This window comes from Zerene cesonia, chromosome 11 (assembly GCF_012273895.1).
Source record: "Zerene cesonia ecotype Mississippi chromosome 11, Zerene_cesonia_1.1, whole genome shotgun sequence".
Classification (NCBI taxonomy): domain Eukaryota; kingdom Metazoa; phylum Arthropoda; class Insecta; order Lepidoptera; family Pieridae; genus Zerene; species Zerene cesonia.
Window position 1 is genome coordinate 651,177 of NC_052112.1, and position 14,218 is coordinate 665,394.

General features: G+C 35.4%; 2 protein-coding genes across 2 annotated transcripts in view; one reads left to right on the top strand and one right to left on the bottom strand.

The window, feature by feature from the left end:
* Positions 1-12,103, bottom strand: part of LOC119830488 (protein crumbs) — a 62,198-nt gene extending 50,095 nt beyond the window's left edge. Inside the window, exon 1 of the mRNA XM_038353533.1 lies at positions 11,846-12,103. Coding sequence (XP_038209461.1) covers positions 11,846-11,900 — 55 coding nt within the window. The 5' untranslated portion in view covers positions 11,901-12,103. The remainder of the gene's footprint in view (positions 1-11,845) is intronic.
* A 622-nt stretch (positions 12,104-12,725) lies between these two features.
* LOC119830489 (ubiquitin carboxyl-terminal hydrolase MINDY-3 homolog) overlaps positions 12,726-14,218 on the top strand; it is a 4,029-nt gene continuing 2,536 nt past the window's right edge. Inside the window, exons 1-2 of the mRNA XM_038353534.1 lie at positions 12,726-12,902; positions 13,040-14,212. Of these exons, the coding sequence (XP_038209462.1) occupies positions 13,060-14,212 (1,153 nt within the window). The 5' untranslated portion in view covers positions 12,726-12,902; positions 13,040-13,059. The remainder of the gene's footprint in view (positions 12,903-13,039; positions 14,213-14,218) is intronic.

A 14,218-nucleotide genomic window follows, 5' to 3' on the forward strand; every position in this document is an offset into this window, starting at 1 on the left:
AACAAAAAATGTTGAAGGCCCGGCCCGACTTCGCGCAAATTTCATTGCAATCGGTTCAACAGTTTTTGCGTGAAAGAGCACCAAACAGACACACATCCTTACAAACATTCGCATTGATAATCTTAGTAGGAAGTAAGATCTACTTGAACATATGAAATTTATTTATAAAAATCCACATTTTAAAAGTCCAATAGTTAAAAACGATATTCAATAAGGAAAACGTTTTCTCTGTTATTTTGATAAATCCGTGTAATGACGAAGTCTCATCGGTTGTTAGGATAACAATGGCCAATCAGAAACACCGCAGTGAGGCCTTCTTGGGGTTATTGTGAGGCGAAATGTTCGTTTATGAATGCTGCTTGAAAAATTGCAATATAATATTTTTAATTGACTTTATAAAGAAGTGTGAATTTGATAATTAAAATACGTTGATGTAATATTATAGAAACTAGAACTATAGACTAGAATGACGATGAGTCACCGAACTATGATCGGTCCGCCGCGCGCGCAGCACTAGAGAAATAGTCGCATTGAATCGGCGCGTGCTTGTGTCTCTGTCTCTGTCCTTTTAGTAAACAAAATATATTTTCTATAGTTAAAATTTGTGCAATTCTTATTTTCATTCAATTCCTTGTTCCTATTGTGCAATTTAATAATATTCATATCAATAAATATTCTACCGAGAAAAAGACGTTGTCACGTAAAATCTTCGCCCGTAAAACCGACTTTACAGGCAACCATTTTTTTTTTAATAGGTACATTTCTCTATACACGGATTTCTCAAAAATTATTAGTAAGATTCAACAATTTGAGACGCCCGCTGGATACGTTCAACTGAAGAAGCACTAAAATAACAAAAAAAAAACGACCGAGTGCAAATCGGAGTCACGCACCGAGGGTTCCGTATATTAATTAATTATTAATTATAAAGTAATTATATGAAGTAGCAAAAATTATATGCTTTTCACAATTTTCCTTTATCAATGCTCTAAGACATAGCTTCGTACTAATTTACAAGATTCTAAGTTCACGAGGAGTGCCCGTTTGATTCCTCTGCGAGTGTCGAAAATGCAGCACAAACGGCTGTATCCTTTAAATGCGTTCACATTTTTCACAGCTGCAAGGGACAATAGATCTGAGTATGTGATATGAATTTTAGTATGATACATCTATGCGTTCCCGAACAAAAGGGGTCTTGAGAGACAGTTGGACGGCAAATTGATACAAAAAGGATTCCGTTTTTATTGAATGTCCAATTTACAGAACCCTATTAAAATATAAAGAAGAAACAAATTATTATAAGAACATGCAAGTTGTATCAGAACATAATATCTTCTGATTCTGTCGAATCGTCTAATCGTCTAATATAATATTAGACAAAACTAAATGTATTGAAAAGAATTTCTTTGTTCTCTATCTACATATTTCTTCGTTGAAAAAGTACAAAACTACAAATCAAGAAATGTACCGTTTTCGGATATACCTTTTTCAGTATAACCTACCAACAGTGACCAATTGTTCACCGGAACATTGACATAAATCATAACAAATTTTTATTACCGTGAAACTTTTCCACAACGCTCTTTTACCTGGTACCAGCATCTTGTTCACTATTCATAATAAACCACCAAATGAATTTACCCAAATTCCAAGTATCGACAAATACGTACCTCATTATAGTCATTATTTCAAATGCATGTGTTTTAAAGTGGTTTAAAAAGTTTTCACGAGTATGCGTATTGAGCAGATCCATTCTCACGCCTCGTCAGGCTGTGGAGTTTAGGCAGCAATTTACATACAAGTGGTTCGTTAAGATGGACAGCAAAATAAGTGCTTAAAATCAATAAATCTTTCTAGATTACTTAAGTAAGTTTTTCAACTATTTTGTATTTCTCATTGGAAATCTGCGACTACTCTTTTCGTGTACTCTTCATTTCCTATATCCTACTAAACTAATATTATAAATGCGAAAGTTTGTAAGGATGTGTGTGTGTGTTTGTTGCTCTTTCACGCAAAAACTAATGAACCGATTGCAATGAAATATGGTACGTAGATAGATGGACAACTGGATAAGATAGTCTTTTTATACCGTTATTACTACGGAATGCGGACTTACGCGGGTAAAACCACAGGGCGCAGCTAGTTAATGTATAATATGATATACAATTGTATTTATTCAGACCCTACTTTAAAACCCTATTTACTCAACTTATTCAAAATGAGTAACGCGTTAAATATCTCAACATACACATACTAGTAAGCTTAATCTCTAATAACCCTCAACCAACTGTAAGCACTGACGACAATGACAACACATAGCTCTCAGCACTAAATGAACAGCATTTCATGGTCAATGACTTCAGGCAGCCTCACGAAAACCGCTCACTTTCAAATTTTCACAGTTACCTCGACATTACTGTAACTTGTACTTAGAACAAATAACAAGAAACAACAGCACGCTTATGAATATCGGTTTGTACGAAACTGAATTGATGAATGTACATTATCTAATATATAAAATTCTCGTGTCACAGTTTTCGTTACCAAACTCCTCCGAAACGGCTTGACCGATTCTTATGAAATTTTGTGTGCATGTTGAGTATGTCTGAGAATCGGCCAACATCTATTTTTTATAACTCTAAATGATAAGAGTAAGGCAAAACAGCGTTTGCCGGGTCAGCTAGTAAAATTATATTTATTAACATAACAAATTCACACTGAAGAATTCTAGATATCCTACTTATCCTACTTCCTACTTTCCTACTTTCCTACTATAATCCTACTAATATAATGAATGTGAAAGTTTGTAAGGATGTGTGTGCGTTTGTTGCTCTTTCACGCAAAAACTACTGAACCGATTGCAATGAAATTTGATACGTAGACAGCTGAACAACTGGAAAAACATATAGGCAACTTTTTATCCCTTTTTATTTGTATTTAATTCCTTTTTATTTGTAGGAAAATCCTACGGGATACGGACCTACGCGGGTGAAACCGCGGGGCGCAGCTAGTATATAATTATATATGTACTTATAATGACAAAAAAAATAATACATTTACCTACCAATAGGCCTACTATAATTATCCTTTAAACAGAACCGCCTTCAAAAACTAGACTAAATTCAAATGGGATCACATGAGAGCCCCTAGCTTTCAAAAAAAAAAAGAATCGAAAAAATCGGTTCATCCAGTACCAAATTGTGAGGCAACAAACAAACAAAAAAAATATACCGACGAATCGATTAACTCCTCCTTCTTTTGGAGTCGATTAAAAGTTCCATTATCAATACAAAAATTTTTTAGGTGGACGACACCTACACTAGTCGACAGAATGGCACAATTGGTAAAATCTCACAGACATAAACATGCCTCAGGTATATCACAGAAACTCTAACATAATACTAAAACTAAGAGGCATATATTTTTCATAAACAGGGTAAGTACACAAGGTGGCGCAACGGCTGATGTGGATGGCACTGTGCACCCTATATAGTGCGAACGGGTTTCCATAATAACCTACAAACTCAACATTTACATAAACACACTCATAATATTACAACTAGCTGAGGAGACTGATGCTACGACTTTGTTGGATAATATTTTTTACAGAGAGCAACCCAGAAGCCTTTTTTTTAAAGTGGGGAAATCTTATAGATACACACGGCCTCCGGGGAATGAAGCTGTGTGTTATGTCGGATTTCTACTGACTAAAACCCCACTATGTTTCGTTGAGCGTCGAGCTTTATTGAAGGGGTCACGGGAGCTGGTTAGTATACATCCGCTACCCCTCGGAACTCAGAACCCTAGTTATCATGTTTATCTTTCAAACATCATCTATAAACCAGTGAACTTATTAAATCAGGTGGATTTAACAGACAGGAAAGAACAGTCGGGCGATTTGTGATTTTTTTTATTATAAGTATGGTATCTACATGGAAAAAAACAACAACCATCCTCTATACAAACAAACTATCTAATTCATAGCATTATAAGAATTTCAAATAAGCAAATCAAACGCATAAACACTACGCTATACAACAACTACAGGATTATGTAAATCCCATCTCGGGTATGCGCACGCACATAGCGGTCTTGTGACGTCACCCAACGGGTCATGAGTCACAAGGCTCTGTGCCATTTGGGCGTATAGTGTAGTGTAGTGACTCAGGTATCTTTCATTCATGCGAAATTTCTTGGAAACTTTTAAAAACTTTTATGATTTTCGTTTGAACCGCATGAAACGAGTTTCCAGGTACTATTTGTTATATCTAACACAAAGTTATGTGAACTGATCGCTTCGAAGCTTCGCTGCAGGAAAGTTCTCTAATATTCTGTGTTCAACTTTTTTCATGAGAAGTAAACAATACTTCAAGTTGAACCATTTTACAGTGTGCAAAATCTCACATTGATAACCTAGTTACAGTTTGATTGTAAAATGCAATTGTTTATTGCTCCTTTATCCAAGTACATTGTGTTGATTTATGATTCGCCTGGCCTGGTCATCTGAAAACTTCAAGGGAACAGGAACTATGCGCATAAAACCCTGGAACTGTTTATCCTTATCTTAGACAACTTTTTTCCTATAAATCTTCCTAGAAACTCCTTCTTTTTACAGACAAAACGATATTCCCTACGAACAGGATAAGAAATTTTCCTTTAAGTAATCATATTGTTTAAATTGTCGGTCACGGAATGTTAAACGTAGAAAAGTCTCGCTTTAAATCCGTTGTCTCTTGGAGGTTAACAATAGAAAGAAAATGGAGCTATTGGACTGCGATGCGAGCGTGAGGCGATAAGCGAGAATTGTTTAATATATCGATTAGGACCATTAACATAGAGGTCTTTAAGTATTATAGAAAACTAAACTTAGTTAGCCTATTTTGACGACTGGAAAGAACTGGCTTTCCAGTCTTCAAGCCTTTCATTATCCCTTTTCCCTTAAAAGAAAGCAGTGCATTCGCATTGACACTGCCTCTGCGAATGGTCATCGGCGGTGGTGATCGCTTACCATCAGGCCAGAACCACCAGCTCAGTTGTCCGCTAATGGCATTAAAAAAAAACCTAACCCTCAAGCCCAACATTGCAGTACAGCAATCGCCTGCGCACTTCACTTGACACCACGTAACGGTACTGCGCACGGTTGCTGACATTACACAGAACACCATCGCAAATCTTCGATTGTGGTGACACCCCACCGCCCCCTCCCGCCACTAACCACAGCAACCGCTATGCAAATCGCTCCAATGGGTTTATGGGAGAACATATTTATACTTTATCATGCTATGCTTCTTCTGTATTAATATCACTTCTGCATGTCACTTAATCGCAACCCACCCACAGAACCAGCCTGAAAATAGGCGCTATTCGAATATATTTTGTGCAGCTTTTTCCTTATTTAGTTTATAATATAGTAATTAATTGTTTTGACATTGTACTTTTTCTTTCTTTCATGGCTTTGAATTCAATCACGGTTATTCAAACCTATGTATAAGCTGCTAGCTCTGGCTCCGCCTGTGTATAACTTCGTAAGTTTTTAAAGTTATTTTTATTATTTTAATCTTAACGATACAAACATCTCCCACAATTTGTCTTGCGATACATTGCAGCGATAGAACAATATATGTACATTGCACTAACAAATTAAATGTATTGATTTGCTAACTTTGGGGTAGTAATATCTAATCAATCCAATATCTCACTCATTAAGCCCCTGTATACTACTTATTTAACCCCTACGTGCTATTTTCTGTATTAATGATGCAGGTACTAAGATACAGTTTCCATGGTAACTGCAACAAACACAGCTTACCCCTTATAATAAGCAGGACTTCTACATGCGCACCTGTCCGATATAATTGCTGTATTGCATTTGTTATAACGGTAATAAATTGTACTGTTGTTGTTATTAAAATTTGTGACTGTATGTGTGGATGTAAGAGGCGACTAATTTTATCATGCTCTCCGTCACTTCAAACACTTCGGCCTGCCCGTGACTACCACATTTGAAAAGTCTTTGAAACAGCGCTTTAAAAATATTTTTATAATTTAGATGTATGCTTCAATCTTTAAAACTAAGTATACTGATTTTAATGGGGTTTTTTAATAGATAGAGGGATTCAAGAGGAAGATTTATATGTTACATAATAACATCTTTTGAACTACTTTGATTTAACGCGTGCGAAACTGCGGGCATAAGCTAGTAATTAATAACAATGAAAAATACATTTATTTATTTAATGTAGGAACTGCTTTTAATCCGTTTTAATAATTTAACGGAAGGATGGACCTCTAAATATTATAAAAATTTTGTGAAAACGTGAGTTTGTGACGTTGTAGGGAGTAATAAATTGAATCGATTTAAAAACAATCTTTTATCTTATCGTCCTCATTAAAATCGCTACTTAATGTCCTGTGGGAGGATGGCGGCGCACTGTGGACGCCCAGTGCCATTAAAATCGCTAGGATAAATAATTTCCTTACATATACCCAAATATTACACAATTCAGTTGATTCTATCATTAAAGCGTGATTTTAGTTTTTCAAACAATATTTATTACAATTTAAATAACTACAATTATGCGTATCCCGTGTGATGCGAGTAAATGACTAATTTTAACGACACGTTAGCGCTTAGTGGTATTAAATAGAAACATTTCCCACATACTGCGGTAATTAGACGCATACTTCCTCATATCTTGGTGAAACTCAATAGTTAAATGTGCCGTTATATATCCTTCTAGTTCTTGTTCTCTATGTTACTTGAATCAAAAGGGACGCATCGCCGCTGTGAATTGATCACCGAGGCGACTTACGTGCAGGATAACAAACCTCAGCTTGCATTTGCCTATTTAAATCGCTAATATAAACTCAACATCTATTCATCACCGTATCCGCAGAGTTAGTATAGTTGTGCTCTGCATTCTGTCCAGCCAGGGTCCTATTCGACTCACGACCATTATGCGATATATATTTTTTTTTATTGATTTTAGTTACCTATTTGTTAATTTAATAGAAGTTAAAACAATTGGCAGTCTTTTCGCTATATATGTATATATAGTTATAGGGATTCTATTTATTCTTTTCTAAAGTTTTGTGCAATAAGCATTTTGTTGATGCAATATGTATTATTTAATCGACTAAAGACTATTATGAGTTAAAACTCAAACTCTGTCTTCTTTCACCGCGATTCTGTCACAATCTGGGGGTTTACCGTCACGTCTTAAAGCAGTACTAATTCCAGTGTGAGAATGTCAAGACGCCAGACAATCTACATGGCTCTGTCTTGTTCCCACACTGGACATTGTACTGATTTACGACGTCACAGTGACCCCCTCGGAAAGGTAACGTATCCTATACTAACCTCGCAACATCATATATATCAACAAAGCATCTTCATCATCAGCTCTTTATTGCTATCATTGGCGAAATAATATTCGCATATATACAACCTAGGTATAATCTTTCATCGACCGTGACAACGGCACGCTTTCCCACGACCGTATCGGTTGTATTACGGACCACAATCACCTATAATTACGTTGTGTAATACTCATTAATGAGCGTTCAGAAATCGCGGAGAGACTTTATGACACGCATTTCTCGTGACATACCGTGAAGTTGATTTGGAAAAGATTGGTTCGAGATTCAATATAATAGGTTGTAACGTCGCACAAAATTGGCAATGAACGTCGATCCGATATCTAATTATGCAAATATATATGTCTGTATTATTATTATATACCATTATATGTCCATACGTAAGGATAGCTTACTAACCTTAGCACCTTACGGTAGCCACGACACCTATCTCTTAGGAGACTCTTAAACGTCTTTCGTAACGAAAATATCATTGCACCAAATAGGGGTTCGGAATCGTTCCAACTCACGTTAGGCAAGCCATACACGCTACGGTCTGCCGGAAAGGTCCACCTGAGCAAGTATGCCTGCGCAGGTAGACCGGAATGTGTGTGGGAATAGACCTGTGCAGTTTTTTGAGCCTGCGCAGGCGACCGGCGCAAGATCGAAAATCAATTCTTTCGAGTGACGCCGTACGGTGTACCTTTGCGTGTGTGCGTGCACACACGCAAAGGTGTCTTTCTCGTCCATTCGGAGATAGTTTTTAAAATCATCTGGTTCAAATTTTAATTCATTCAATAAGTTAACATGACTATATGTTCTCCTTTTCAATAACCAATGCTTACACCACTTTTTTCGCTTCCTTTTCACTGTTTTTGTATCTTTTATTTTCAAAATTAAAGCAAGGCCTAGCACTGCCCGCGCGTCATCGTCCTCATTCGATGCCATCGCAAAAAGAACTGAAGACCGCTCCGGTACACCGGAATGTCCCCATACACGCTACCAATGTTTGGTTGACCTGCACAGGCATAGCTGCACAGATGACCTCTACGGTAGACCGTAGCGTGTATGGCTTGCCTTAATGAAACAAAAAATTACACGCACTTTGTTCCGTTTATTTGAAACTCAAGTTAGGTATTTAATTCGTGTTTTATTTTCGACCGATACATTCTTTTTACTTAAGTGAAATAATTATCGATAAAGCTTTGAATTTATAAACATAAGTGTCAAACCGAATAAGAAACTTCAATTTTTTGTAAGCCACTTAAAAAATGTGTTTTTTGCTGTTTAAATCTCATATACTTATTTTGGCCTCTTGAAACGGTCCCTTGCCATTTCCCAGCGCGTTATCTTGATTCTTGACAAACGTTTCGTTGCTTCATCCAACAGGTTGTTGAAATTTACAACCGACTTCAAAAAAAGGAGGAGGTTATCAATTCGACCTACCTGCTCCACAATTTTTTACTGGTCGAGCCTTGGTATGATTCTTTTTTTATTTGAGATCTGGTGCCTGCCATGTGGTCCCATTTAAATTTGGTCTAGTTCTGACGGTTTGAATGCGTTTCTTTTTTTTAATAAAAATAATAAATATAGAAAATAAAACTTTTTGAATTGTGGGAGTATAAAAAACTGGCAACATTTAAGTAAGCGTTAACTACACTAAGAATTTGATTAGTAAAATACTTTACTCTAGGTAATGTTTTCATTAACACTAAATATGGTCGAGGATTATTTTTTAGTTTAAATTTAATATTTAATGATTGTCCTGAATACAATGTTTTGATACAAAATGTCTACATAGACGTATTATTTCTGGTAATCTAGAAAATTCTTTTTTCTACCATTAGCACGACTATTCTACTACATTCAAACTCAAAACACGTTAATAACATTAATATTTGAATACAATTTAAAATACAAACAATGTTTGGAAAGCCGCGCGGCGAAGGTCAAGGGGCGTACCGTCACGCACGACCGACCAGATTGGTCCACCTGCCTTGTGTCATCACCCAGACTCACATGTATATAATCCATACATGGTTACGTGATTGATTTCCCGCTCTTTTTTAAAAAACAAAATTCTGAGTATCGAAAATAGGCTTGTCATAGACAAGTGCAAGTATTACTCAATAATCCTACTATACTTACTACTAATATTATAAATGCGAAAGTTTGTAAGGATGTGTGTGTGTGTTTGTTGCTCTTTCACGCAAAAACTACTGAACCGATTGCAATGAAATTTGGTACATAGACAGCTGGACAACAGGAATAACATATAGGCAACTATTTATCCCGATATTTCTACGGGATACAGACTTACGCAGGCGAAACCGCGGAGCGCAGCTAGTATTAAATAGTTTCACGAAAGTTGTAAAACATTAAGTAAGTGCAATTACGGTATAAGTAATTTCAGTGTGGTTACATTAATCAATACAAATACTTAGATTGTTTACACATGCATTTATAGGAGAAATTACATTTTGTGCCAAAAGTTGTAGTGGCTTGGTGGTGAAAATCTTGGTTTAAATGGTCAAGTTGGGGAGAGATAAATCGTGATGGGAGGTTCGATACCGTACAAGCGTTGGGGAAATAAATATACTTTTCAATTTATATGCGCATTATCCACCATTACTGCTTGATACAGGGAAGAAAAACATTGAGATGAAACTGGCATGTCAAATATCAATAGATTGACAGCATGTGACATCTACCAATCTGCTCTTGCTCAGTGTGGTGGATTATTGCCTATGTAATTTATATGTATTAAGATTCACACTCAAATATCAAAATTTAACAAAGTAAGATAGTAATCTGTTAATTTCAACAATTTTTTTTCTTTTAACATGTATAAATTATATTAAATAATTAATATATATTATTAAAATTATAATTTGCTTAACTTGCATTATATAACAGAAATTTAAAACATTTGCTTTGCTCTTTAAATAGAAAGTCTTTCTTTTTAATGCAACATGCTGTTTAGTTCAGCTTTCACCAAATTAATATTAATAAAATATAAATGAATTATGTTATGGTTCATGACATTTTCAATAATTTACATAGTCTAAGTGACTATGTAAATAATTATTGTTTAATTAAATACATTCTTTTTTTTATATTATTTTCAGCATGCATCAACTCAAAACATTTATTTATTAACATAATATTGGTACATGTATGATATAATATACGTATAGCAAAATTTATCCTATTTCCTACCAATATCATAAATGCGAAAGTTTGTAAGGATGTGTGTATGTTTGTTACTCTTTCACGCAAAAACTAGTGAACCAATTGCAATGAAATTTGGTCCGTAGACAGCTAGACAGCTGGAATAACATATAGGCATACTTTTTATTCCATTACTCCTACTGGATATGGACTTACGCGTGTGAAACTGTGGGGCGCCGCTAGTATGTTGTAAATGTCTGTTATGCTACCTTTTAACCAATGCATTAACACAATCAAACATACTCACTTGGTAACCAGTATATTTTTAAATAACTAATCACTAGCATCACCATTAAGCAAAGCATACATGACTTATTAAGAACAACTTTCTAACATGGAAATACACTTAAAGATTGTTCATTGCTCTCACCTTTGAACTATATTTTCACTTCATATACCCATTGTTTTACTATCCGTTTGTTTAACATATTACAATTGCAGAGCAAGCCATCAAGCATGTTTGAAAATATAAAAGGACAACTCAAATTTATAAGCTATTGATCAATCTAGCAATTTTGGACAGATGCTGAATTGATCAATAGTTAAGACAATTGGGAATTAAAATTTTATCTCCATGTTCCTGTATGGCTGAGATTTTCTAGTTTTTTATGACAACCTCAGCTAGATTGTTATATCACCTACTACACACTAAATGCATGAAAATTAAAGAAGTTGTCCCCGAGGTTTTAATTATAAATGTCGCCATTACATTTTAAAAACTCTTGCATTAAAATAAAAATAAATTAATTACATTTTAATTACTTATTAATGTAATGTAACATGACATTGAAAGGAAGAGTATCATAGTTACAATTATTTAACTAAAGTATTGATATAGAAGAGTATATAAAATTATACCTAGTATCATACATAGCCTGAAATTAAAAAAAAACATTTAGCTAGCCCAGCCAGCTCCTTGTGGAAGCAATATTTTTATTATTCAATAAAAAATATTTTTTCAGCTTAAATAACAGAAGATGATCCATTTTTATTGATATGAAAAGAATAAAATATAATATAAACTAAAAGCTTCTGACTCTTTGGCACTAAGACCTTGTACATAAAAACATATTATAATATACACATGTATAATAAAATACATATATATATATATATACTACGATTTCTCTTTGTGACACGATGACATGTTAATATTTGCATGAAAGTTTGTCATCTACGCTCGTTTAATATGAAAACAACTAGAAGAGGGTGTAACGCAGGTGAATCATTATATTTGGATACAAGTGAATGCACCAACCTGCGGCAATGTTGAACGCGGCGCATCGCCTCCAAACGTTAAAATCCACCTTCATCGTGTTGAATTTATCAACTAATCACACACATGAAATACCAAATCAACACATTGATACAACTAATACATTTTCACTGAATTAAAAAACCAAAGAAGGCGAATACAAGGAACACTACTAACGAAAAAAATAATCGTCACGAAACAAAAATTAAACCGAACTCGGACTACATTTACGTCCCGATTCCCATGATTGACTGTTGCATTGAATGAAATTGAATGCCACCTCCACTTGACATTTGACAAAAATTTCCCGAATGAAGTATCGTAAACAAGTTCAGTAGTATGTACTATGAATGAATGTTGCCATATGAGAAACAGTTCTCCAACTCATACGCATTACTGAATCTTTGTTGTAAAAATGGATCCAGAAACGCATCATTTCAGGCTTCCTAAGCAAACTTTGAAGATTTCATTTACATCTAATAAAATATGAATCATATCAAACAGCTACCTTCAGCGCACGAGTATAAAAATATTTGAATATAGCGACAGGGACTAAAGCCCAAATGCAGCAGTTCAAAAATGATAAAAAATGGCAATACATTTTTAACAGGAAAGACTGGCAAATGAATGAGTTGTAGGTGGACTATAATAATCTGTATTTTGTAGGACAGACAAAAAATTTATCAAATGAGTAAAAATGACGTAACCTGAAATTACTATCGTCCTAATAATAATTTAAACTACATTAAATGCTGTCTAAAACAACAGTGTTTAACAAAACTGTAAAACTATGGATTGACGAATTTACTGCCACTGCTATTTATTTCATTAAAATTGGAATGAAAAATAAAAAGTGACATTTGAATAAAGTTGCTATGCTCATACCCCTATAAAAATGGCAGCCTTTATGTCGTAAGCTTTTCTTTTTCCATGAATAGTTTTCAATACAATTTGTTGAATGATTTATAATGCAATTCGATACGTATTTTATGTTTAATCGGTTTTATAAAAAGAATAACAATATTAAATGTTAAAGATTACTATGATCTTTGTATTTTTAGTAAGTATTAACTACGTGGTTATATTCTTTTTGTACTTGTAGATTCGCTTGAATTAATTGCAAGAGCCGGAATGGCCGCTTTGTTATTTAATTTACATCGCTTGTTGTGCACACTTCAAAATCGTATTTTTTTCTAGGTGGCGTAGAGTACAATCAAATGTTAAACAACTTCAACGAAGACGAAACGAGTACATCAAGTATAGCACTAGAAAGACATAATATGAGCGCTGGTACAGCGTCACTGGAGCGCGAGTTGGCGAGCACGCGACGGTTGTTATGGGGCGACAATGTGAAAGAGGACGTGTTTAGACGCTGGGCGCAGGGCTTCCAGTTCAGTGCTGATGAACCTAGCGCGCTCATTCAACAAGAAGGCGGCCCATGCGCTGCTATTGCACCAGTGCAAGGATTTCTCCTCAAAATTTTATTATCAGAGACTCCTGGGCACAGTCTACATGACTTGACCTCTGAGAAGTGCAATTCTCTACTTGTTAGGGCTGTGTGTATGATATTAAGCCATTGTCTAGCCGCTAAGTACAATGTTGCGGTGTATCGCAAGGGTGATGCCGGTGCGGAAGGCAGTTCCAGCGTCAATGTCAGTGCGGAAGAACAGTCCTGTGATGCTATTGAGTTTTTTCATAGACGACTGGAGGTGCATTCATTTCAAACCTTATCAGAAGTGGAATCATTTTACACTCGGAACATTCGTATCTTGAAGGATAAATACGGTGTACTTCTTCTGTTATATAGTGTCATTCTTAGCAAAGGAGTGGAAACAGTAGAGGCTGAATTATCAGAATTGTCTGATCCACTTATACATTCTACTTATGGTTATGGATCACAGGGGCTTATAAATCTCATGCTTACAGGCAGAGCTGTAGCACATGTATGGGACCATGACCAAGTCGTAGGTGGACTCCGATTAAGAGGAATCGAAAGACAAAATGATATAGGTTTTCTTACTATAATGGAACATATGCAATATTGTACAGTAGGTTCCTTTTATAAAAATCCCAAGCATTCTGTGTGGGTTTTGGCGTCGGAAACACATCTTACCGTACTTTTTTCAATGGAAAGACGTCTTGCAGCTCCAGAGACAGCTGGAGAGTCAGCTGAGAGAATATTCCGATCTTTTGATCCGGAAGGCAATAATTTTATTCCATCAGCAGCTCTTCAAGATGTGCTGTGTGCTGCGGACCTTGTCAGTGAACCTGAATATGTGGAATTGATGAGACGAAAGTTAGATTCCGAAAATTTAGGTATCATATTATTGAGTGCATTTATGGACGAGTTTTTCCCTGGTTGTGAGCGCGGTGCTC